Source organism: Nilaparvata lugens, chromosome 1 (genome assembly GCF_014356525.2).
Source record: "Nilaparvata lugens isolate BPH chromosome 1, ASM1435652v1, whole genome shotgun sequence".
Classification (NCBI taxonomy): domain Eukaryota; kingdom Metazoa; phylum Arthropoda; class Insecta; order Hemiptera; family Delphacidae; genus Nilaparvata; species Nilaparvata lugens.
In genome coordinates this window covers 85,757,204-85,784,420 of record NC_052504.1, presented here as the reverse complement: position 1 = coordinate 85,784,420, position 27,217 = coordinate 85,757,204, and the positions used below count along the sequence as shown (strand labels likewise).

General features: G+C 34.0%; 1 protein-coding gene across 6 annotated transcripts in view; it reads left to right on the top strand.

Moving 5' to 3' along the window:
• The window catches only part of LOC111044628 (protein Skeletor, isoforms B/C), a 111,063-nt gene that overhangs the window by 64,249 nt on the left and 19,597 nt on the right, over positions 1-27,217 (top strand). For all 6 annotated transcript variants that reach the window (XM_039419439.1, XM_039419440.1, XM_039419438.1 and 3 more), the window contains one exon: positions 13,441-13,540. In XM_039419439.1, the coding sequence (XP_039275373.1) occupies positions 13,441-13,540 (100 nt within the window). The remainder of the gene's footprint in view (positions 1-13,440; positions 13,541-27,217) is intronic.

Genomic DNA, 27,217 nt, shown 5'->3' with positions numbered 1-27,217 from the left:
TAGTTTGGACACACAAATTTCAGAATCTGTGTGCAATCCGTTACTGTAACAATTTATTACGTAATTCTCGGAGATCGTGAACTCTTGGTCGTGATCCTCCAATCACCGAATTCGCGATGAATTATTTATAAGGCAGCGGTTAATTTCGATTTCCTTCTAATCTAGATTAAAAAAGTAGAAGTTGTGCAGTGTTTCCGCAATAGTGAAAAGTGATTAGTTCTATGTTTGGACATAGAACTGAATTAGGATGTTATCCGAATTTCCTGTATCTGTTGGAAGTGCGGAAGACATGTGATTTGTACTGATAAGTACTCTTCTAGGCTTCTGATAACTAGCGATCTCACTGATAACACAACTCACTAACACTCTCGCCGTATCCTTACTTCACGTCACATAACTTGTCTCCACTTATCTACCTAATGGGAAGGAAATCCAAGAAAGGGTATTTCTTGATTTTAACGAACTACTGTACCAAACAATTTTTTGTAAATGCATTACTCATTTTCTCATTGCCATCAGAGACAATAATCAATATTCATAAAGCTGCCTTATTTGCCTTAATTATTAATCTATGTTGCCATGTAGCTCTTTTTTGTTGTTGAATAGTAGAGTACATATTTCATTAATTCATCCAAAATCAAATATTCTGATAATATATTATAAATTATAAATATAAATATTATATCAAATATTATAGATATTATAAATTATATTTCACTAGGATTAAATCCATTTCCCAAGTATTTTCAAGTGTCTAATATGTTGGTGATTTTATAAATAGTTGACTTCGTAGATACTCACTCATACTCATCACATTAGAATTAATTTACTTATTCTCTAATAATTTATGAAGAGGTCTGATCCACATTCGAATCTTTTCGTGCGCTTGTAATCGTCTATGCTTGGAAATGGTTGTACGAAATTATACTGTAAAATCTATCAAATCTTGTTTTGTTACGATCTGCAGAGCTTGACTGGATTACGTAGAGAAACGAGTGAAATAGCTCTTTCTAAATAACTCTTTGAGAAATATATGTCTAAATCGTGCTTTGATGAAAAATTTCATGAAACTCGGTTCATTATTGTAGCTGTTCAATTTAATTGTCAGTTCTTATACTTCGTAGTTTGATTATTTTACATTCATATAAATTACAGTATTACATTATTGTGATGTGAAACTTTTAGTTACCATTTATTCTATTAGCTTTTTATTTAGGAAAATGAAAATTATGAAGTTACCATTTCGAGATGAGTCAATTTAATTTATTGAATTTATTTCAATCTAATCATAAGTTGAAAATTTATATATTGTTTGTAACTGTAGCCCATCGATTTTATTTGTATTGTAGTGATAACTTTTTCTCATGTAAGTTTGATTCTTTTCAAGTTAATCGGTTTGTGAAATTCTAAATTGTGAAGGTTACCGAGCTTTTTGAAATTTATTCTTTAAATTAGTATTATCATTTTTATTTTAATATCTAAAACTATATAAGATTCATTTGAAATGTATGTACTATTTGTGAAATAACATGTTTTTATCTATTTTGATGATTGATAGTTACCAATACCGTTAAGATACAACATGTTTCGCTTTTGTCAAATCGCGTGAAGACCAGTGTGTGAATTTATCAGTTCCTTGATCAAATCAACTAAGCTTATAGGCAAAATTATTATCATGTTTCAATTGTCTGTGAATTCAAGCATGAGGTTCAAAAATATAATAATTTACGTGATCATATAATATTTCAAGCACTCTTATTTCTCTGTTATTGCTTTACTCAGAGGCTGAAGTTTAACTTTAAACCTTCTTTAATTATTATTTATTACTTTCAATCGTTATTTCTAACACTAGTATTGTGTATTTAAACTACTTCTGTGTTTAATTAGCTTTATGCTGTATTTATTTTTATTTAAATTACGGTTATGTATCATGTTTCCATCAAAAACTATAAATAAATCTTCCACTAATAATAAGGAAATGCAGTATATGAAACTGCATCACACTAACAACTTCTAGAACTAGAATCATTCATTGTAAATGTAAATTCTTACTATTCTCAAGACTGAATTCCCAATTATTATAATAAATCATTATACACCATTTAGAAACTAATATTAAGCAAAGTCCTCATTGTGATTTTGTAGATTTTCTTGAATTATTTATCATTGCCATAATATAATACTTGACACTAGTTTCAAAAATAACTTACGCACACAGCTAACTTTATCAATAATTAAGATGTATGAGATTTATCTGTACAACGGAATTGACGAATTGAAAATAAAATCTATAAAGTTGAAAAAAAATTGCCTGCTTTATGTCTCCTGTTCCTACTATTTCAGTCAATGATCAATATAGTTGGTTTCAAGCATACTTATTGTTTGCCGTGATTAACCTCATTGAGTTAATGTACAAAATCGAATCAGGATGCCAAGCCCGTAAAACAATAAGCTGGATCTGAAAAAAATCTTGAATGGAGTTGTTACCTGGTTTTTCAAGGCGAAAATTTTCGTTATTTGAAATTTCCTACATTGATTCTATTAATTGTTTTTCATCTATCTAGTTCAAAATGTGGTTTTTTGATTTTCTCAACGGAAGCACATCAATGACGATCTTGAGACTATCTTTCACTTAGCTTTTTAAAGCAGAAAACTTTGGTTGTCTAGCAACCAATATCAGGAATCAATAGAATCTAATATTGCTAATATTACATTATTGATAATATTATATTAATATTTCGTTGCTAGGCAACCAAACCGTGATTGGCCAAGGACGTTCTCAAGAATCGTTTACAAACTCGGACCCAGATGTTGTTCAGAAATCTCAATCCAAGACATCAATTGTGCCGCTTTACTGTTATGCATTTGGCAACAATTCGCCTGCAAAAGAGAGCAGATGTTACTGACTTTTGAAACGGCTATACACTATTGCTACACTTTGCTACACTATTACTGCAACTCGCCCCAGGCGAGAAGATTGCCAACAACTTACTGATGAGATGAACGATTAGAGTAGAATTGTTGGGTTGTGGTATAGGGCGGCTGTCTGGACTCTAGAACACGGTGCATAGAAGAACTACTGTATTTCTACAATATCGTGTTCTAGAATATTGCGATACTATGTTCCTTACTCGCATTTAAGATGAAGCATAGGGAAAAGAAGCATAAGCTAAACATAGATTTTTCTATACGGGATATAGCTTGTATAATAAATGCTTTGAGCTGCTATATTATCTCTATAGTTCAAGTAATCTGGAAGATGGGTAAAAACCTGGAATTTCAGAGTTATTCGAGTTTCTTTTTTCCAAAATTGTAATTTTTTGATCGAATGAATAAATAAATTCTAAAAATTGAATGAAAATGATTAAGAATTTGTCAAAAAACCACAGATTTCTTGATACTTAGAAAGACCGGTTCCGGTTATTACACCATTGTCAATCTCTGATAGTATCACCGGTCTTTCTAAGTATCAATAAATCTGTGTTTTTTGACAATTTCTTAATCATTTTCATTCAATATTTAGAATTTATTTATTCATTCGATCAAAAAATTACAATTTTGGAAGAAGAAACAGGTGCTAGCCGAATTGTACTCGAATAACTCTGCAATTCCAGGTTTTTCTTTAGGATAGGTACTATCAGAGATCGACAATGGTGTAATAAACGAAACCGGTCTTTCTAAGTATCAATAAATCTGTGGTTGTTTGACAATTTCTTAGTCATTTTAACTCAATATGAATAATTACCTCAATATCAACTTCTCAACTTCACAAAAAAAATTCTAAATACTCTATTGAAAAATGAAATTACATAAATAAAATAAACCAAGGTATTCAGAGTTAACAGGTACTCCTACTACAGGTTGTAGGGGAGGCGATGTTATGGATAAAACTACTTGAAATCGTCGCTTTATTTATCAACACATTTTTGAGAAACTACTTTGGTTGCTATAGGTATCATATATTCTCTATCAATCTCTAGTAAATTTGGAAGCTTGGAAATCGAGAATCAGGATTGATAGATCAGAATACTGGAACTGGAATCTTCAGAATCAGGAGTATAATCAGGCGAATAAAGATTTGATTGACCGTTAGTTGACCTACCAAGTTCAATATTATCAATATCTGTCTTTGTTTAACCATGTTTTTACCTGTAAGTTAATGCTTCGTGTACATTGTGGCCCGTGGGAGTGTCTTGCATTGACCAATGACAGAGCTTGTACCTGATTTGTCCTCTGTCGGCCAATCATATTATTGCTTTTGACCCGCTATAAATTCAGCTTTTCGATCTAAGCTTCCAGTTTGCTAGAGACTGATGGGGATGGAGTTAAAAACCAAAACTAGTTTCTCAAAAATGTTTCAATATTAAGTGGCTGTGGCAAATTCAATTCAATGTAGCAAACGAAGAAGAAGATTGATGGAGTACTTTATTCATGTGGATTACAACAATATATACTGGCTTGTACACTTATATACAATAGCTTACAAAACAGCAAAATTATAGATGAATTTACATAATATAAACTAAGAAAATTATTATTGAACTGTATATGATATGAAAAAAGCAATTTTTGATAACTATAGATAATATGCATCTACATAATTTTATGCATCTACATAAATTGGCGGAGCTTTGGACATATCAATGTCCATTCTTCGGAAAGAATATTCAAAATATCCTTCCCACTCACTAACTCTCTACCAAAGAAGAAGAAGAAGAAGAAGAAGAAGAAGAAGAAGAAGAAGAAGAAAAATAAGAAGAAGAAGACGACGACGAAGAAGACGAAGAAGAAGAACAATAACAAGAAAAATAATAAAAAAGGAGGGAAAAAAAGAAGAAGAAAGATGATGAAAGTTGAACAACAGCGAAAAAATAAACCAAATTTCATGAGATACCTTAATGAGGTGGTGTATAGATGTGTGGGAGAGAACCATTGAGTGGAGGTGAAATAACCATTGGTGTTGGATATAAGAAAACTGATTGAAATATTGATTAAAAAGTGGTACATTTTTATTATTTGCAATCGCGATCTTGAAAGGCCCTTGATGACCTTGGCCTAATTTTCAAATTGCATAATTTTGCCGGGTAACCTTTGATTCTTATGCAGATCTGGTGTAATGAATGCGCTTGCACCTCAGCATTTAGTTGTCTAATACACTACCAGAAGTGGCTGGTCATGAGCTGCATGACTCTGTGGTCTTACAACAGTAATAGTTAGTTGTTTTTGTAATAATAATTATTATTTCTTAGAAATCTTGCAGCTTCCTCCCTCAAAAATCTTGAAACTTGTGGTTTCCTATAATTGTTAAGCTTGTGAAAAGTGTATACAATTACAGTACAATTCAAATCAGCTCATCATTTTTACGTGGTCCTTTCTTGCTCCAAAAATAGATTTCAACAAGATCATCCTCTAATATCTACCTACAGTCACTAGTTTTTTAGGGCTACTGAAAGAATTGGAACACAATGTACCCTTTTATTCTATTACAACACGACTAGTTCAACTATTCAAAAACCATTTTTTTCAAGTTTAAACCATTTTGCACTTAAAAATGGCTCTTGAAGAGAGTTGAAACTAGACTGTTGTAATAAAATTTAAGGCTGTGCAAAGGCTAAAATAAACTTTCTACTGGTGATATTTTTCAAAGTTTTTCAATTTGAATATCATCAAGCTATCAAAATGAATAAGTTTCCTCAGGGAAACAATTTTTCCGATCATTGATTTTTGAGATATGAGCGTCTAAAGTTTAAATTTTGGGACAGAACATTTCAAATACGGTGAGAGATAACTCGTCTAAAAGTTATTTTTGGTCATTTTTAGTAACTTGTATAACTTTCTCAAAAATTGATATTTTCAGAAAATTTTTGTTTCATCCAATCAACAATACCTGAGATATGAGCGTCTAAAGTTTTAATTTTGGGACAGAACATTTCAAATACGGTGAGAGATAACTCGTCTAAAAGTTATCTTTGGTCATTTTTAGTGAATTGTATAACTTTCTCAATAATTGATATCTTCGATCAACAATACCATGGAGAATTTATCCTCTAAATCTCATGGATTTTTCTCTCACCGAATTTGAAATGTGATGTTCCAAAAATGTAAACTTTAGGCGCTCATATCTCAAAAAGTAATGTTCGGAAAAAGAATGTTTTCCTGAGATAACTTTTTCATTTTGACAACTTGATGATATACAAATCGAAAAACTTTGAATAATATCACCAGTAGAAAATCTATTTTTAGCCTTTGCACAGCCTTAAGAATTACTTTGAAAAAGTCCTCAAATTGGATCCACAATAGTTATCATCATAAGAAAGGACTCTGAAGCTTCTGATCCTTTGCACAGCATTAATTAAGGGTCCTGTAAATATATATTCTATTGTGTCTCATCATTTACAGTCGTATAGCCTAGTTTTCCTTTTTGTTTTTCTATTGCTTGTTCATGTAAGATATCCACTCAATCCTGAACATACATAATTGATTGAAGGATTCCATAACGTTGTTGTCAATGTTAGAAATGCACTGTTTATTGCTATACTTAATCCGAAGCTCACCTTCGATTGTGGCCACCAACAAAACTAGAGATTTGATCTCTCGTCATCACTGCTTTCATAGGGTGAAAGATAACATAGTGGAGCGGCGAAGCTTCAAGCTTGAGAGTGTTGAATCTAATGCATGTATTTAAATAGTGGCGCACATACTGGAGCGGTATGTTATGACCCATTTGAATACATGCATTTCATTGAAAACTCTCTAGCTTGAATCTGCCTTCGCCGCTCCACTATATAGTCCATACAAAATTACTTCCGACTTGGAGGAATATGCAGAGCAGAGAAATGGTGGGAGATCAGCCAATTACAGTGATGAATAGAGTCATAGAAAAAATGTCGAGCCTGACATTCCTTTGTAATTCATTACTCTTGTTATTAAAGAGATTCTTGGAATATTCAAGTGCTTTGCAGTACCATGGCGACTCTTACAAAAGTATCCCATAGTATCTCCTACAAAAGTCGAGTAACAAAGTCTCATAAAAAGTAAAATTTTCAGCTACCGTATGAAATTTGAATTTAACAATATTACTCTCAGCATTACCGCTGTAAATACTCAGGCGCGTTTACAACAGATTTACACTTGCAACAAAGGTTCCATTGACCTTTGAGCGAGGTGTAAAAAGCTCTGGTATAAGATTATATATAATATATTACCACGACGACTGAAGGCAATCACAGGTAGGGAGTTTAGAGCTCAATTGAAGAGGGAGTTACTAGATATATCTCCATATTCAAGGGAGGAAGTTTTGCTCATTATGAGTGTTGGGAAGTTAGGTTAAAAAATATTAAAATAATGACTAGTTAGATAATGGACTTAAATTTTGACGAATCCGCATGCCCCCTCCATGGGCGGTCAATGGATGACTGATTAATAATAATAATAATAATAATAATAATAATAATAATGATTGCCCAGGGGAGTTGCTAGTCTCCTACTGGGCGCCTCCCCAGGTGGCGGATAGGGGAATGCTCACCAGATATGGCGGGTACCAGGGAAATAAAATACCTGGGGTGGACCAAAACTAGCACCCAGGGCACGACGGTTCCACATGTGAGTGGCGGTACCCCGACAGCGTCTGTTCCACATGTTAGTGGCGGCTGCCTTATCAGTTGCAAGGCTTCTCAACCTTGCTCCTATCCTCTAGCTAAGGCTAGAAAAACAATTGAGAGTGAAATCATGGTTCGTGTAAGTAATAACAAAACTACCCCAGGTGGTAAAATCCACCCACCCAATAGAAAGGTGGCAACCAGTCGTTCGGATTCTGGGGAGACTGGGCCTGCACGACTTATGAGTGAATCGGAGCACTCTGGTAAACTTCCCACAAGCAAGAAGAAAAATTTCATTGGCACAATAAACATACAGACACTAATACAACCGGGAAAACTACTTACATTAACAGAAGAATTAAAAAAGCAGAAAATCCAAATACTAGCGGTACAAGAGACAAGATTTCCTGATAATGAAACTATGGACTACAATAACTTCAGAATTTTCAAGAGTGGAACAGACAGAAAAATCGGAAGAGGGGCAAACATGCTTGGTATGGCTTTCATTGTTGAAAAATCATCTCTAAAATCCCTACTATCCATAAAATCCGTTAACAATCGTCTTATGCTTCTTAGGATGAAACACAAGAATAAAAACTACACGCTAATTAATGTTCATGCACCATGCAATGTTGACAATAAAAAAGACCGAGTGAATGTGGATAAATTTTGGGAGCGATTGGAAGTTGAAATGTCGAAAATACCAAAACATGATGTAAAAATTCTTCTTGGAGATTTCAATGCACAAATTGGTCGAGAAAGGAAACACAGGAAAACGGTTGGCTTATACCCAGCGCACAAAATGACCAACAGAAATGGTATGAGACTGATCCAGCTTTGCCAACAATTTAATATGAAAATCAGCTCAACATCTTTTAAGAAAGTGCCTAAAAAACAGAAGACATGGAGGTCTCCCATAAACCAACTCGGAGAGTTTCAAATAGACCATGTTGCTATCTCGTATGATTTTCAAAAAGAGATCAGAGACATACAGGTTAGAAGAGGCGCAAATATTGACTCTGACCACTACTTGACTAGAGTTCGAGTTCAATTCACCCCAAGAAGGAAAATGCCTAGAACACCACCAGCAGTCCCAAAATTTAACCTAATGAATCTAAAAGAGTCCGAAACAGCAACAAAATGGGAAAATGTTCCTGCAAATAACTGGCAAGAATTCAAAGAAAAAATTACAGAAATAGCAAAGGAACACATACCACTACAAAAGAAACCGAAACATCCATGGTGGAACAGGGAATGTGAAAAAGCAGTTGAATCACGCAAAAAATCGTTTGAAAAATACTCTTCAAATAAGAATGAGATGACCCACAAAGACTTTCTAGAAACAAGAAAACTTTCAAACAAAATCATCAGACAAGAGAAAAGAAAATATGTAACTCAGCAAATAGAACCAATTGAATCCGATTTTAAAAATTATAACACGCACAGATTCTACAAAACGTTTTCAAATCAAATTAAAGGTTACATTCCTCAAAACGTTTGCTTCAAGAAGCCAGATGGAAGTCTTGCACTTAGCAATGAAGAAAATTGTGAAGTACTAGCTAATTATTTTGAAAATCTTCTAAACTGTCCAGAACCTGTAGAAATTCTCCCGATTTTCAACCACATACCTCTACAACAGGATGAATCATTACCACCAACAGAAGAAGAAATCATCAAACACATAGGTAAACTAAAAAATAACAAGGCGTCTGGAGAAGATGGGATTGTAGCAGAATTTTTAAAAAACCTAGGGTATAATTCGAGAAAAGAGCTAGTTTCAATTATCCAGAATGTATGGATCACAGAGGAAATCCCTGAAGATTGGAAATGTGCCCTAATACACCCATTGCATAAAAAAGGAGATAAGACCGATGTGAATAACTATAGGGGTATTTCTCTTCTTGCTGTCGCCTATAAAATATTATCAGCTTGTCTTCTTGAAAGAACCCAGAAACAACTAGAACCCAAAATTTCAGATTTCCAAGCTGGATTTAGACCAAATCGTTCATGTCCAGAACAAATATTGAACTTGAAATTAATATCACAGATAAGAAAATTACGAAGTAAAGCCACAATATACGTATTTGTTGATTTTAAGAAAGCCTACGATTCAATCCACAGACCAACACTATTTAAAATTCTTGAAGAGAAAGGCCTGGATCAGAAAACTCGAAAAATCATAGAACAAACATTGACAAACACAACATCAAAAATAAAATTTATGGGAGAACTTTCGAAGCCTTTTGAGATAAAGACTGGTGTTAGGCAAGGTGATGGATTATCACCACTGCTCTTCAACATAGTTCTTGATAGAGTAATGGAAGAATGGGAAAAGAAACTGAAGGAGGTGAACCACTGGAAGCCAATCTCGCTGGGAACCAAGAAAAATAATCTTCAAATTCCATACTTAGCTTTTGCAGACGACCTTGCTATAATGTCAGATTCATTGGAAAGTGCAATAAAACAAATAGAAATTTTAAAAGAATGTGCTGAACAAGTAGGCTTACAAATATCATTTGAAAAAACTGTTTTCACAACATCAAATATAGAAGTTACTAAATTACAAACAAAATATGGAACAATTAAGAAGGTACCATACTTTAAATATCTTGGGGAAATTATATCAGAAAAACATGCACAAAATGAAAGGATACAGAAAGCTCGTAAAGGCCTAGGGCTAGTGCAATATATTTATAATAAGAGATGTATGTCTATCAATACCAAAATCAAACATTATAACGCAGTAATCAAGCCAACAATGTTGTATGCCAGCGAGACCCTAACACTTAGCAGAAAAACAGATACTGAAAATTTGAAAAAAGAAGAAAGGAAGATAATTAGAAAAATACTTGGACCAAGAAAGACCGAAGATGGTTATAGACTACAGAAAACAGCCAAAGTTGAAGAATACTCTAACATAGAAGCAGACATCAGGAAAAGGCGCCTTAAATTTTATGGTCACATAATGAGGCTTCCAGATCACAGACTTACAAAAAGAATAGTAACATATGTAGCAACCCTTAGTAATGGAGGTGCATGGATGAAAAACGTCAAGAAGGACTTAATACTTGCTAACATTAACAATGATGAAATATACAACAGGAACAGTTTCAGAGAAAAGGTTGAAAAATGGGAAGTTAAACCAGAGATGACTGTGCCAAGAGTGGGAACAAAATGGAGTGAAGCAAGGAAAGCGGAGTTCTCACTGAAAATGAAAAACTGGTGGATTGATAAAAAGAACAAGAAAAACAAAAAATGAACCAAATTTTGCTCAGCGTCTTCCATCTGGGAGCTTGACGGCTAATAATAATAATAATAATAATGATTGACGATTTGAGGTATCAATTTGATACAATTTACAATTACTTTTGATTTCTTTGAAATATTCAAGGGCTTATTCTATTAGACAATGTAAATCCTATCACTGATGAAATCCTTCAGAAAGATATGAAATTCAAATATTACTCTCGACATTATCATCGAAAATATTCAAGGCGTTACTATATTTTGACAATACTCCCAACAATGCTCTCAACTTTGACTTTCAGTTTAGGTATGAAATTAGACAATTTTTCTCGACATTATCACTGGGAATGATCAAGGGCGTTAATAATATTATTTTGACAGTATACATCCCATCAGAGTTTTTCCTTTGGATTTTAAGCATGAAATTTGACAATTACTGCAAGATAATCTCTGATAATACTGAGTTTGGAGCTCATTGTACAAGCAGACGTTTGAGAGCGGAGAATCGCTGTGAAGGCCTGGTGAAGCGAGTGAAAGGTCTCTCTCTCTTCTTGACATTTTCTTCTTGCATCGGTCCATGAGAGCCAGAGCGAGGTCAGTGAGAGAGTGAGACCTCAGTCTCAGTTGTGGTGACTTCTATTTGACTGACAGCTCGCTCGTCTCTCTCTCTTTCCTTCCTTCCCTCTCTCTCTTTTATCACAGCCTACAATCAATTTGCAAACTGGATCTCACACAACAGAAATAAAAATGCCAAGGATGCACAATGCCTCATTGTTTTTTCGCTATCTTTTTTGTTTGCGAACGCATTAATTCAATTGAAATTAAAATGATTGGGTGCAGGCATTGGTGAATAATGACATTAGTGAATGATATTGGAATGTGTAGCTGTGTAGAACATGATATAGTCGAATCTTGAATGCACATCCTACCGGAGCTTTGAGCTATTACGAAACGATGAAGCGTTGAAGTCTCTCTGAAAATAAAAATGTACCATGGTTATCAGATAAAGGTTTCAAATGATGATGATGTTAGTTATAAAATTTCATACTGAGAGTGTTAAGGCTGTGCAAAGGCTAAAAATAAGCTTTCTACTGGTGATATTTTTCAAAGTTTTTCCTATTTGTATACTATTAAGCTATCAAAATTAAAAAGTTTTCTCAGGAATTTTTTTTTCGATCATCACTTTTTGAGATATGAGCGCCTAAAGATTAAATTTTTGTGCCAGTACATTTCAAGTTCGGTGAAAGATAAAACCATGAAATTTTAAGGTTAGATTCTTCATGGTATTGTTGATCTAATAAAACAAAAATTTTCGAAAAATATAATTTTTTGAGAAAGTTACGGTATTCAATTTACTAAAAATGACCAAAAATAACTTTTATTGAGTTATTTTCGGTAAATTGAATAACTTTCTCAAAAATTGATATTTTCAGAAAATTTTTGTTTTATTAGATCAACAATACCATATCCTTAAAATCTCATGGTTTTATTTTTCACCGAACTTGAAATGTTCTGGCACAAAAATTTAAACTTTAGGCGCTCATAACTCAAAAAGTGATGATCGAAAAAAAATTCCTGAGAAAACGTTTTAATTTTGATAGCTTGATAGTATACAAATCGAAAAACTTTGAAAAATATCACCTGTAGAAAGTTTAATTTTAGCCTTTGCACAGCCTTAACAGGCTAAAGCCAGTTGACACAAATCGATTTTTGTTCGTACGATATTTTGCCGCCCTTATGAATTCTAGAAGATTGAGCGGAACTTGACAAACATCATCTGTTGAAGCTAATAGAATTCAAAAGGACGGAAAAATATCGTACGAACAAAATCTATGTGTGTGTAGTTAAGCCTCAAGGAAGCTAGAATACATTCTAGGTACATTGGTTAGCCTTACTCTAATTATAGCCCTAAAAATATGCTATTATCATGGGCATAGTAAAATTATTTGAAGTCCTCACAAATTAAAAAATGAATCAAGATTGCTCCTAACCTTACAAATGAATGTGGGTCAACTGATGTGAATTGATCTTCACTCACCAACCATACGTCCATGTCCACGTCAAGATTAATTATTCACATGCATACTTCAATTTAAATTCTGGAATTTCTATTGAATTTTTTGCTCTCTTGTGGAATTGAGTGAAATGTGGAGACATTCGTTAAACACACACAATCAAACGAACATATACAAAATTACTATTTTATTGATGTCAATTAAATTCCAGTCTGTTGTATGTATAGTCTATGAACTGGTGGTAAGAAAAACCAGAGATTAAGAATATGACCAAATAAAAGTGCCTTACTAAAAAATACTTGGGACACAATAAGCTTCGGTTGACGTGTGATATTCTTTGAACCTTTGGATCTTTGAATCCGTCCCTTCAAAAACATAAATATAAAAGCATTCTTTTCTCTAAGGAAAAACTAATGCTAATACGAATACAACCAGTGATAACTAACCTACAGTCACTATTCTTGCAACAGCAAGAATAGCCACTAAGGTGGCTAATATACCAAATCTTGCAACAGCCACTAAGCTGTATCAACAATACTAATACTATGCTGATAATAAATTTATAATTTCTTTTTTTCCAGTCGAAATTGAACTGCGAAGTATTGGACGATGAGCTGGCATTCGAGGTGCGTTGGGCTGTCGCTGGAGACAGCATTGTCATTCAACTTGTTGCCAAACTCGGTGAGTTGCATCTTCAGAGGTTTATTTCGCAAATTTAATTGCACCTTAAAGTTGATAGAAATCTCCAGACTTCTTCGTAGTTAAAGCCTTTGATTAATTTTACACTTACATCTCGCAATACTGTACTTTTTCTGTGTGTCAAAGCTCATAGCTACATTCATTGCGCTAAAACAGTCTTCTTACTGAGGGCTAGAACATAGAGAAAATATAGTATAAGAAGATAGGCCATGGTGTAGGGCGTAGAGCGTTCATGATTCATATCGCACTGTTAACTCAAGCCTATAGTCGTAGTAGTATTTTTTCGTGAAGATATGTGACGCTGGTAATCTCTCATACTGTGCCGTTCTCATACACTCTCTTACGGCCTGAACAGTAATAATAAACAGTAGCGGACAGTAATCAACTCTAGTTAACAAAATTCTGCTTGAAATTTGGAATATAAATGACCTATACCATGGGATATCTTCGTATGCTATCTTTTCTCTATGTTCTAGCCCTAACGCTAAACGTTACTCACAACAATAATCCTGAACATGTTTTTCGCGCTCGATTGATGACAGAAGATTCGCGCGATCGAACTAAACGTTACTTCATACACAACCTTTAAAATCCAGAATTTTTATTGTTGAAATATTTATTCCAACTAACTTCAGATATAGATATTCAAAGTCTTGGAAGCTACCACGTACAATACCTTTTTCAAAACGATTGCAGTATGTTCATTAGTTGGCTATGTGTTCATAAGTTGGTATTCCTATAGCGGCCCATTCGCTATCTTATTTTTCTCCAACCTTAGGTCTAATATTAAAGTTTAGATTCGAAGTCGAACTGTGAATGGGGCTGTTGATGTTTGGTCGAATGTTGTCAGATGAGTAAACTGAAGACCCGACTAGTCCAGCTTCCCACTGTCAACCGCATTGTCAGAGTCGAGTTGGAACGTGAGTGGCTGCTGATTCGGCTCTTGGTCTTACTACCGGTCCAACATTGTTGGACAAGAAAACGGATAGTGAATGTCCGCTTAATTCTCATGCCGTTCAAATAGCTTTCAAACAGTATAGTGTAATTAAATGCCGTCCCCCCGTTCTTTAAGCTCAGATCTCTTTCTTTTTCCTTCCTTACCTTTTCCCATTGGCAGCAAATTTCCGATTTCTCCGCCCTCTTTGTTATTTTTGTTCGCCGTTTTGCAGCCAATTCCCACGAATAAGACAAAAAATGGTGAGAAAAAATGAACTGCGTTTAGTTTTGTCGCTGCACAAAACGCTATGTCGTTGCCGTGTTTTTGCTGCTCTGCTCTAATTGAATTAGGAGCGTTTCAAGTACGTTTGTGTTCGATCGCCCAAATCTTCTGTCATCAATCGAGCGCGAAAAACATGTTCAGGACTATTGTAGTGATTGGGATTATTATTTGGAGAACGAGGTGGGAGAGGGGGATGGAAAAGGTTCACGAAGTAGGGAGGAAGGAGAGTTTAGAAGAAAAACAAGGAGAAGAGAAATAGTAGTGTGGGAGGGAGCATTAGAAGAAGAAAAAGAAGAAGGTGTGTGAAGATGAAGAAGAAGAAGAAACTAGGATTAGAAGAAGGGGAAAGCGAAAGAGAGATTGAGAGAGAGAGAGAGAGAGAGAAAGAAAACCAAAAATATGATGGGGAGATAAAAATTACAGTTTAAGGAGAAGTTGATTAGTGATAAGGTTGAAATTGTTGATTGAAGTACGGTACTCGTTCCTAGGAAAAAATATTTTCAAATGTGTGATCACATTGATGCGTATATGTGCAAGTGTTCGCTTGTTTATGCATTGCATGACCAAGCGTGCAGATGAGAAACAAAATGTGGAAAGAGCAATAGGAACACTCACACTGAACGCGTGCACTTGATGGTTGCGTTCAGTGTGTGCAGATACAACATGCATGATCTGCCATGCACTTGCACATATACGCATTAAATTTGATCACACCCTAGCAAAGAAAGAAATTAATTGTAAATAACAGAAGTCTTATTCATCACACATATAATAATATAAAAGCACCCATAATTTAATGTAAATGACTTCCAATCATATTACACAAATAGAAAAGGAATTTCGGTGCCTAGATAGCAACTTCTTAATTATTCCTAGTTGTATTGAAATTTCAAGTAGTCAAATTATTACTGAAACTAAATCATAAATATCAATTATATTTATGCAACTTCTTCATTATTCCTAGTTGTATTGAAAATTCAAGTAGTCAAATAATTACTGAAACGAAATCAAAGGAGACAGATCTGGGGTGACCCCCGTTGTCTCCATTTATGAATGAATAAATAAATAAAATAAATATTACTTATAGATTCTGTTGAAGAATCTTGTTTTATTAAAAGATTCTGAATCTTGTTCATGGAAGAGGAAATGGAAACTGGCATTTAAAATTAGCTAGAAAAAGCAATGCAAATCTTTACAACCTAGCTCAAATCAATTCAAACTTCCTATGCACCGCTGCATTAAAGTTTGTAGTTGCAAAATTGGACCAAAATCTCAAATGCCTCCTTCCTGTGAACCAGACTTTAGGGTGGTTCATTTCGATTCAAATTGCATTATTCGATTCATATTACATCTCTTAGTTTAGATAACGATAATTTTCAAAGTTTTCTTCAATTGTAATATTTGGAAACTCAATACCATACGAATGAGTTAATTGCACTCTCTGCACTCGAATCGATGAAACGTGCATAACAAGAAGCTTTCAATAGCTGTTTCTATGCAAAAGTTTAATTAATTATTGATTTCAACTAGTCTCTAGTCCATCATTAATCCTTGTACGATTCTCACAAACATATTTGCACGTTCAGCATATAGAGATGATTCTGTGTGTCGGCTTTCTTTCTACCACCTTCTCTATTGCACTTTTGTAGCGTAGCCTACTGAGCTGCTATTATAGTATCAAGGAACATACCAGTTCACTATGTTCCATCTTTCTTTTGCACTTTTGTAACTCAACCGATTAGTAGGCTATTATCAAACCAGGGAACATCCCAGTTCACTAGGATAGACGCACAAAATATATCTATTGATATCGAGAAGATATAAAGCGAGTTACATCAACTTGATCAACAACCTGTAATAATGATAATAATCATACCTTAAATGTCGATAAGCCCGATCCACAAGCTGACCCGTGTCGCAATACTGATGCTACAGCATAATAGACCTGATATTAAAGCATCACATGGGGTGACTGTGAACTACAAGTTCCGACTGTCGATTAGCTTTCTGGCAGGTCGATAAAATAACTCACATTCTTAATTAGTTACAAATGGTTCTGTTGTAGTTGTTAATGTGATTTGTGTTGTTTTGTTACGTGTGCGGGATGAACACCTTTCACTTCAGTATTGTTCCACATTCAGTTAGCAGTATAAGTTGGATTATGGGGATAGTTGGGTAGTAGGGTATATCACAGGCAACGTATTCACATTTAGTTGGCAGTTCAAGTTGGATTATGTGTTCCTTATGTGGATAGTTGGTAGTATAATCATAGACAACACTATCAGATGAAAAATTTCATGTTTTTATACAATCAGCTCTCTCAATCTAGGTCTCACTCCTGTTTCTTCCTAATGATATGATGATTCTATTCGTTCTAAATGGTTTATATTTATAGATTATTGAATAGGTTTTTCATTAGGAGTACAGTAATTGATTTTTTTCTGTTTCAATTGATATCAGTTGACAATTTATTGTTTTCATTCAATCAGCTCTGTTCAATCAAACCCCTAATATTTGTTTCTTTCTAATAATAGTCCACAGAAATAATAATCTGTTTATTGGAAATAGTTTATATTCTTGAATTTTCATATCTACAAATACCTATCTTTAGACCAGTTTCTCTATCACTATAATTGATTTTGGATATATTTTCTCCATTTATTGATAAGTATAGAAGTATAATCGAGATAGTAGCATAGAAGTTCGTAGTTTTTTTTTTACAGAAATAGAATGATCAAAATCATATTTCTTCCTCCAGCTGCATTTTACTAAGTAATAGCTCTCCACAAGATCCTTGATTTGTGCTATTATAAACAAAAAATAGATAGGAGCTAATCAACTTTAATTGCTAGTGAGAGGTAATTCGTCCCTGAAATCAAAAATGATACTACTGTGTCCAACTTGAGATATTCATTTAGATCAATTTCTTGAGAAGCTGATCATGAGAAAATTGATATAGAAAGTAAACTATATTATCTTTCAAGAAAAAATTAAAATTTTGAAAATAAAAATTCTACATGCTATTATGAAACAGGTTAGGGGAAAACTGATCAAATTCATAGTAGAAAATGAAATCAATCCATCTCACATAATATCTGAGTAGGTTTTAACAAACATCGGAAGCTTCAGAGTCCTTTCTTATGATGATGTGAAATTAAAATATAAATTGTGAATCCAATTTGAGGACTTTTTCAAAGTAATTCTTAAGGCTGTGCAAAGACAAAAATAAATTTTCTACTCGTGATATTTTTCAAAGTTTTTCGTTTTGTATATCATCAAGCTATCAAAATGAAAAAGTTTTCTCAGGAAAACATTTTTTTCCTGATCATTACTTTTTGAGATATGAGCGCCTGAAATTTGAATTTTTGGAACAGAACATTTCAAATTAGGTACCTAAGATATATCTTTTTGAGATATGAGCGCCTACAGTTAAAATTTTTTGAGACACTGATATAGTGCGCATGCGCGCAGTGTTTAAGTCAACAAATTATTAGCTCTCTGAAAGTATTCTAATTTATATAATTGATTACTCAGTTAACTCATTAGTCTGTGTTCAGTAGTTGCAGTGAGTTCTAAAATGTCCAGTGTTCTAATAGAATTAGTCATATGCCGATGTGTTTTAGAATTGTGTGTGGTTGTTAAATTTTTCTGCTCCTAACCTCAATATTTTGAAGCCTGCTGTAGTGCCTAACCTAAAATTACAGGTGCAGACAGACTAACTTTCAGTCAGAGGCCATTTAGGGTTGTAAGTTGTAAGTGTAAATTGGACTTTGACCCCCACGTAATCACTGCGAAATTTTGACAGTCGAAAGTAACAGTTCCAATATCAATCGAATTGAGGACTGAATCTGATCTCGTGCATCGAGGAAGCTCATTCTTTGTGACGATACACAAGCGGGGGTAACCTGTTGCACTGCGTTGCCTATCGAACGTTGAAAGTTCGTTCAATTTGAAACGGAAGTGTTGACTTCTATATTCTGCCTGCTACGGTAATCTGTCTATTGTAATCTGTTATTACTTATCAGGATTTAGACTAGATATTCCACTATCATTGTCTTGGAGTGCATTATTATCTTGCTATAGCTTCTTGAACTAATGGGAGTCGTCAGATTAATTATACTTATTCCGTCTTTATAAAAAAGATACTGTCCAATTCCTTCTTTAAACCCACTTTTCCTCACTGCAGGAGCTTCCCTTTTCCTGCCATGACAGCTCTCTAGGCATCTTCTAAAACCTTTCTGAATCTTTCCTATAACTTTTTCTTTTCTATTCTTTTGAGGATAAGGATGACGAGAACAAGAAGTAAACAAGGAGAGGCTACTGAAAATGCACAGCATCTTCTAGATAATATTAAGAATGATTTAATCAACCTAGAAGTAGCTGAAATAGCGGTTAATTTTCATGGCATCCTTTCCGTTATCAGCAATAAGTACTCAAGTGATGCCATAATCGATTTAGTCCTGAAGTCACATCACTATTGAATAAATTCGATGCTGCTATCAAAGTGAATAATGACTTGAAGTTAGGTCTCAATAATATGTATGAAGAAAATCTGTTGCTGATAAAGTCATTGGAGACAGAAAAAACTAACCGTAAAATGGATTTTGAAAATTCATTACAATGTGAGGAAATAGCAGAAGACGAGATCAAAACCTTGAGAATGGAAATAGAGAAATTAAAACGAAGTAAAAACTCCCAAAATATAGATTCAGACAAAAGTATATCGAAGCAGTTAGATTGTTTCATGGAAAAACATACTCAAACCGAATTTGACGACTCTTCAGCTATTAACTCTTTATCGATTATGCACAGAAAATCCATTGAATTTTTCAAGATGAATAATGACAGGCTTCAAAAGGAAATACTTGATCTTCAAGAAGACATCTCAAACCACCGTAAACAGCTTTGCAGTGCTGAGGAAATTAACCGATCTCTTCAACAGAGTGTTCGGGAAATGTCAAATCAAATATCTCTTTTCAAAGATAGAGAGTCAGCAACTTCACCACAGTCGAATAGGCCTACATCTGCAAATCCTGGAGTTTCTAAAAAACGGCCAATGAAGATCAGACTGTATGCAGACAGCCAAGGAAGGGATATCTACAAGAACTTCAATGACGATAGCCATACGTTCTCCAGTATGGTTAAACCTGGAGCTCGCTTCAAGGATGTAGCAGAAGAGAGCAGTCAACTGGACGACGACGATGTACTTGTACGAATGATATCGCCTGTAATGAAAGCAAGCAATTCAACTCTTCTCTTCGCGATAAACTAAGAGATCTACAGAACCGTCGTGCGCGTAATGTGATAGTTTTCTCGGTACCTCACAGATATGACTTACCAGACTGGTCCGCTATAAATAAAGAAATAGAGTATGCTAACAGAGAGACCTATAATTTATGTAAACATTTTAGAAATGTCTCCTTTGTAAATATCACGAACGTAGGAAGAAGATTTCATACTTCCAATGGTCTACATCTTAATTCCTTGGGAAAAAAATATCTTTGTGATAAAATCTTAGAATTTGTTCAAAAAATAGCTTGTAAGAACGAAAATTCATCTCAACCAATTCCTGCTGAGTATCATACGGACTTTTTTTTAGAAATTTGTCAGTAGATTACCAGTCATGCATTGGAGAATTGACGAAACGTAAGAGTAGTTCTGAATGTGTTAAGAATAATTATGTTGATAGTCAGCCTGCATTTAATGATCGACCTCTTGATAATTATGTTAGTGAGCCTATGAATGGGATTAATCATTGCCATACTATTATTAGGCAAACCTCAGAATTCAAAGTGGGCTATCTTAATATTCAGGGTATTGTTGGAAAACATGTTGTTCTGAATGAATTTGCTAATGATAACTTGTTTGATTTGCTGTGCTTGAGTGAGCACTGGTGCAGCAATGACGAAATTCCTTTTAATGTATTAGATGACTTTCAGCTTGTAAATAGTTTCAATAGGGAGCAACATATTCATGGTGGCGTAGCAATCTATACTAAGAGAGCATTGACTGCCACTAGTATTAAATTAGATTTAGCATTTTTGTGCAGTGAGATGCATTTTGAAGCAACGGGTGTTTATTTCAAAGATTTGAAAATTGTTGTCGTAGCTCTTTACAGATCACCCAATGGTGATCCTCAAATCTTCTTAGAAAAATTGGAGGATTTGTTCCACTTCTTTCTCAATCCTCAGTGGAAGAAATTTGGTATAATAGTGGGTGGCGACATCAATGCGGCTTTTGATGTAACAAAAGATATTCGCAGTGTAAAGGAATTTAAAAATCTATTGAGACAATTCAACTATAATTTTACAAACTGTAAGTCCACAAGAGAGACTGCCTGTCTGGATAATATATTTACGAATTTAAATAGAGATGTAATTTGTTCTGATGTGACACCTTTTGCATTTTCTGATCATGATTCGGTTTGGTTGAAGATTGATGGGTCATGTTCGGAGTTCTCAAATCAAAATAATAAAGGGCCTAAGGTGGTCATCACGAGACCGATAACGCAGAATAAATTTCAGAATTTCGAAAATGCACTCAATAACTTCAATTGGGAAAGGCTGCTCATTGATAATACACATCAAACAGCAAATGTGGTTTTCAATAATTTTTTCAATACTCTCTTGAATATATTTGAAACTTATATTCCTAAACATAAGTTCAAGATAAATCCCAATACAAACAATTGCAAGAAATATAATAAGAAAAAAGCCTGGTACACTCCTTATCTATCGAATATGAAAAATGAATTGGAACTTCATTCAGAAATGTATAGACTGTGTAAAACAGATGAGATGAAATCAAGGTACTTTACAGCCAGGAGAAATTATAGGGTTGCTTTAAATGAGGCTAAGAAAGAGTATAACGTTTCTAGTATCCAATCTTCCAATAATAAATGCAAAAAAGCATGGAATGTGATTAATTCAGTTGCAAAAAGCAAACAGAAGGAGCCTGTGAAAATATCTCCAGATGTTTTCAATAATTTTTGTGTTCACTCTGTGAATGAGATCTGTGACAGTATTTTAAGACCTTCTGAAACGGCAATAGAGCTTATAACTTTGCATAGTAGGAATGAACCACTAAGGGATAAGTTTTCTTTCACTGAAGTAACACCGGAGCTTGTTTTGAATATCGTTAAAAGTTTGAAATCTTCCGATAGCATAGATATTTATGACTTTTCAAGTAATATGCTCAAAAAAATTATAAATTGTATAATAATTCCTCTTACCTATTGTATTAATAAATGTTTGATAGAAGGGGTATTTCCAGAAATGCTAAAACTATCTAGAGTGGTGCCCATCTATAAGAAGGGTGAGAAAGAGTGTCCATCAAGTTACCGCCCAATATCTCTCACACCGATCCTATCAAAAGTTTTAGAAACTATCATCCATCTTCAATTATGTGATTACTTGAGTAAACATGACATACTGTCAGATGAACAATTTGGATTCAGAAAGAACAAGTCTACCATCAATGCTATTGACTCCATGATTAAAAAGGTACTCAGGGCTTATGAGGATAAAAAATATGCTCTGGCCACATTTTGCGATCTCAGTAAAGGATTCGATTGCGTGGATCGTGATGTGCTTCTGAGTAAACTGGTTCATTATGGCATTGTTGGTAGCAAATTCAATAACATTTTCGCCTCTTTCCTCAGTGACCGAAAACAAATTGTTTGCATAGGAAAGGAAAAATCTCAAGTGAATGAGATAAAAAGTGGGGTTCCGCAGGGATCGGTTTTGGGACCATTATTGTTCATATTGATGATAAATGATCTGCCACTCTGTACAAGCAATGCTGATACTATAATTTATGCGGATGATACAACTTTTATTAATGTAAGCTCAAATTTCGAAATCCTCCAGAATGAAGCTAAGAACAGTTTGTCTGAGGCTTCAAAGTGGTTCAGAGCCAATGGTTTTTCACTCAATGAGGATAAAACTCAAGAAAATATTTTTAGCTTGAAGAGTTTACCTATGGAGAGCCGTTTGGGTAATGTCAAATCAAATTTCTAGGTGTTTTTGTTGACAGCAAACTTTCATGGGAGCCTCACATTAAATATATTACTTCCAAATTATCCAGAGTGGTATACTTGCTGAGAAATTTGATAGGCTGTGTCCCCTCGTCTTATGTCAGATCAGCATACTTTGCTTTTTTCCAGAGTATAATCGCGTATGGGCTTTTACTCTGGGGGAATAGTCCACGAAATCTCTGGATAGCTATGAAGTTGTTGGAATGAGAATGTTTAATAAATTACCACATGAGTGGATAGAAGCTCCATTTCAATTATTCAGAAATAGGCTACATAGCTGGTTAATTAGAAATCCTTTTTATAGTTTGAAAGAGTTTTTCGAATTTCAACAAATTATTCTTTGATTAAGATGAACTATTTATACTATTATTTCTAGTATTCATGTTATTTCTTGTATGTAATATTTTACGTGTATTTTATTTTGACTGGTGTTTCTTACATTAACCCTCCATGTTATAATATAGGTTGACTATGTTTCCTAAACAATAATTCTGACGTTGTCCATAACTATTGTAATGTTGAGCGGCAATAAAATTATATTTATTTATTTATTTATTTATTTTTGGGACAGAACATTTCAAATTCGGTAAGAGATAAATCCATGAGATTTAGAGGATGGATTCTTCATGGTATTGTTGATCTAGTAAAACAAAAATTTTCTGAAAATATCAATTTTTGAAAAAGTTAATCAATTTACCAAAAAATAACTGAAAGTTAGTTTTGGTTATTTTTAGTAAATTGAATAACTATCTTGAAAATTGATATTTTCAGATTTTTTTGTTTTACTAGATCAGCAATACCATGAAGAATCTATACTCTAAATCTCATGGATTTATCTCTTACCGAATTTGAAATGTTCTGTCCCAAAAATTTTAACTGTAGGCACTCATATCTCAAAAAGTAATGATCAGAAAAAAAATGTTTTCCTGAGAAAACTTTTCCATTTTGATAGCTTGATGATATACAAATCGGAAAACTTTGAAAAATATCACGAGGAGAAAGTTTATTTTTAGCTTTTGCACAGCCTTAGTACATTATTGAAATTGAACTACATCTACACCTCTACAAATAACGAAAGTCGAGTTGAAATTTTAAAGACAAACAGTTTTCAACAACTAAATCAAGAGTGACCACCGCCCACCTTCAATTTAGAGAAGAAAAAAAACTTCTTCTACCTCCCCACCCATTATGATTTTTTTATTTCAAAGTAACTAGAATTCATTCATTCTGATGCATTTTAAAAACGTAGGTTTTGAGAATAAATTATACAAAAAGAAATCAATCAGACATTATTTCTTGAATTAAAAAAAAATCCATTTAATAATAATTATTTGTAATTATAGTATGCTACATACATTGCAAATTCCCAACTATTTCTAGGTGTGTCTTTACTTCCACAACACAAACTAATCTAATTCAACATTAACAAAGGTAACAACGAAATTTCGAAATTAAGACTGATCAAGACGTGATCACTCACTTACTCTCACAATCTCCCTTTCTCTCTATCTATCCATCTCTCTCATTACTCACTCATTCCCTCACTCTATCTTTCTTTCTCTCTATCTCTCTTCTTTATTTCTGTCTCCTTCTCTCTCGAACAATTGAGAGCATACCGCTCTATTGTTTTGTGTGAGTTTGAGAGCAGTGGTAGTTGAGACAGACTGCAGAGTGGGCGGCAATAACAAAAGTGAAAATTCAGGCTCACAACTACAGCGAAGAAAGAGTTGAAGTTCCATTGCATAAGCGCGCATAACATAATAAGCATAAAGCATAATAAAGCATTGGGACGACCCCACGCGGCGAATGTATGTGCTTTGTGATATTTTCTCTCTCTTTCTTTTTGACGAAACTAGGACGACCTTTCGCATGATTAGTCGGACGTCGATCCCAGGACTTCGAAGGAACCTGGCCTGTGATCAGTTATCACCACTCCCTTGTATTTGGGTGGACTACAAGGCGACCCCCCTACCGTTAAGGGTTTGAAAAATGTATGCACTGAATCAGATTTAGTTTTAGTTGAACCAGATTCTGGTTTCAAGATTTTTCCTTGGTTTACACTAACTACATGGTTGGGCGATTACAATGAAGTATAGGGGGATTTGGAATAGCTGTTACATACTCATTTTTGAACGGAACAAAACATACATTTTCCCAGTATGTACCTTGGATTTTGCCATTTTGATAATATTAAGAATTGAAAAGAAATTAAGACATTTATTAAGTACGGTAAATAACATCTGTTAGATGGCCTCCGTTTCACCCACGGCAGATAAGGCAAAGTTATCTCTTGCACGGCATTCTGTCAACAACCTCTCACAACGTCAACAGGAGTGTTTGGTCAAAAACGGTGTTGATGTTTAATTTTTTCCCTCCTCTAATTATAAAAATGGAAACATCCAAGGTACATACTGGTGATTTTTGAAGTTTTAAACGGTGTTGATTTTTAATTTTTCCCCTTCCTCTAATTATAAAGATGGAAACATCCAAGGTACATACTGGTGAAAAATGTTCGAGTTTTTTTCAAACTTAGTAGCCTATGTAACAGCTATTCCAAATCCTCCATACTTATTGCTCAACCCTGTATGAATTCCTTATATCTATCGGGAAAGGAAGACGAAGGAAAAAGAAGAAGAGAAGTAGATGAAGTGGAAGTAGAAGTACTAGGACTAGGAGAAATAGGAGAGGAAGAATTGGAAGAAGATTGATTGATTTTTATTATGACGTGCTAGGTCTCGATAGACCCGTTGCACTAAACAACAGTACAATACAAAACAAGTAAACAAGATACAATAGTATTCAAATAAACAAGTATATAAGTATTACAAATAAAAACAGTTAACTGTTGGAAGTTAAAATAGAATTAAATTAGATAATATAAAGTAAGATAATTATAAGTGGATAATAAAGATAATGTTATGAAAATGAGAGAGTAGAGAATGAAATAAGGAGAAAAGTAAGAAAGATGAGAAAGTAGAAGAAGAAGAGAAATTGAAGAAATGATATGAATATGAATCAATTCAATTCTTGTTAACACCTGCTTCTGAGCCAATTCAATAAATATGATTTATAAAAGTTATCGAATTAATGAAAATTCATGAATACATTATATAGAATTTTTTGATTTCCCAAGCAGACAGATATAGATGGAATAAAAAAGATTAAAAAATAATAATAATACTAATGAAAGAAAAAATAATAATAACTGAGAATAACAAAAACATATTCTCAAACTGAAGTTTATGTTAACGAAGAAGAAGAAGAAGAAGAAGAAGAAGAAAGAAAATATTAGAAAAGAAGAAGAGGATTAAAGAATAGAAAAGAAGAGGTAGTAGGAGAAGAAGAAAAAGAAGAATAAAAAGGGTGGAAAAATGAAGACAAAGTCAGAAGGAGTAGAAGATAAAACGTGAAGAAGTCTACAGTATATTTCCATTCGGGTTACCAAATTTCCTCAATGGTTTTGTAGATAATAATGTTGGTTGGATGGATCTCCCACTGTCTCAACCTTGCCAAAGTCCTTGAAGAGAGAGTGCTACACAACAATGCGGTTAGACGAGTCGCCATCCATCTCTTTTTGCTTTGCTGAAGAAAACTCCAAACTGCATCCACTGCACCTCTACTCTTCCATCTTCTTTCTTCACTAGAGTACAGTATTAACATTTTTTTGTGCTCAATATGTTTTTAGTTCAGATTCTTCTCATATCTATTCCTGTTGAGTATAATTTCAATGACAACTGATTGTCAAAAAGTATCAAAATTTTATGAAAACGACAATATTTTTTAACAGGTTGTCATGAACCATAAGCTATGACGGTCTCCCAGGCAATCAAAATAAAATAAAATTCACTAATTGCTCATAGAATATAACCTCTTATCGGAAATTATAACTTAATCTCTGGCTAATATAAGCCAGATTACCAGGAAGTCAATTTGTGCTGACTGGAAGAGAAGATGCTGAGATACCAGGGTTGTGGTCACCATGCATGACCACGCGTGTAGATGAGAAACAAAATCTGAAAAGAGCCATAGAAACACGTTGTGTCGCTGCTCGCACTGAACACCACCAGCAAGTGCACGCGTTCAGTATTAATAAGTGTTTCTATGGCTTTTTCCACATTTTATTTCTCACTCCCGCATACCATACGTACGTGCATCCAATGTGATCATCCAATGTGAACGTTCTGTTCACACGTTGAGTTGGTGTATGTTGGTTGATGGATTATATCATGATTATTGATTAGTGATACTGTGATAAGTTGATGCTTTCCATTGTTGATGTTCAATAATTTAAAAGTTATAATTTCGGAATGATTTTTCCCATTCATTCTAAGCTTCATTTCGATTCGTTGATTTAAACAATAAAGTCTGAGAGATGTACAGTCCATCGTTGATTTAAACAATAAAC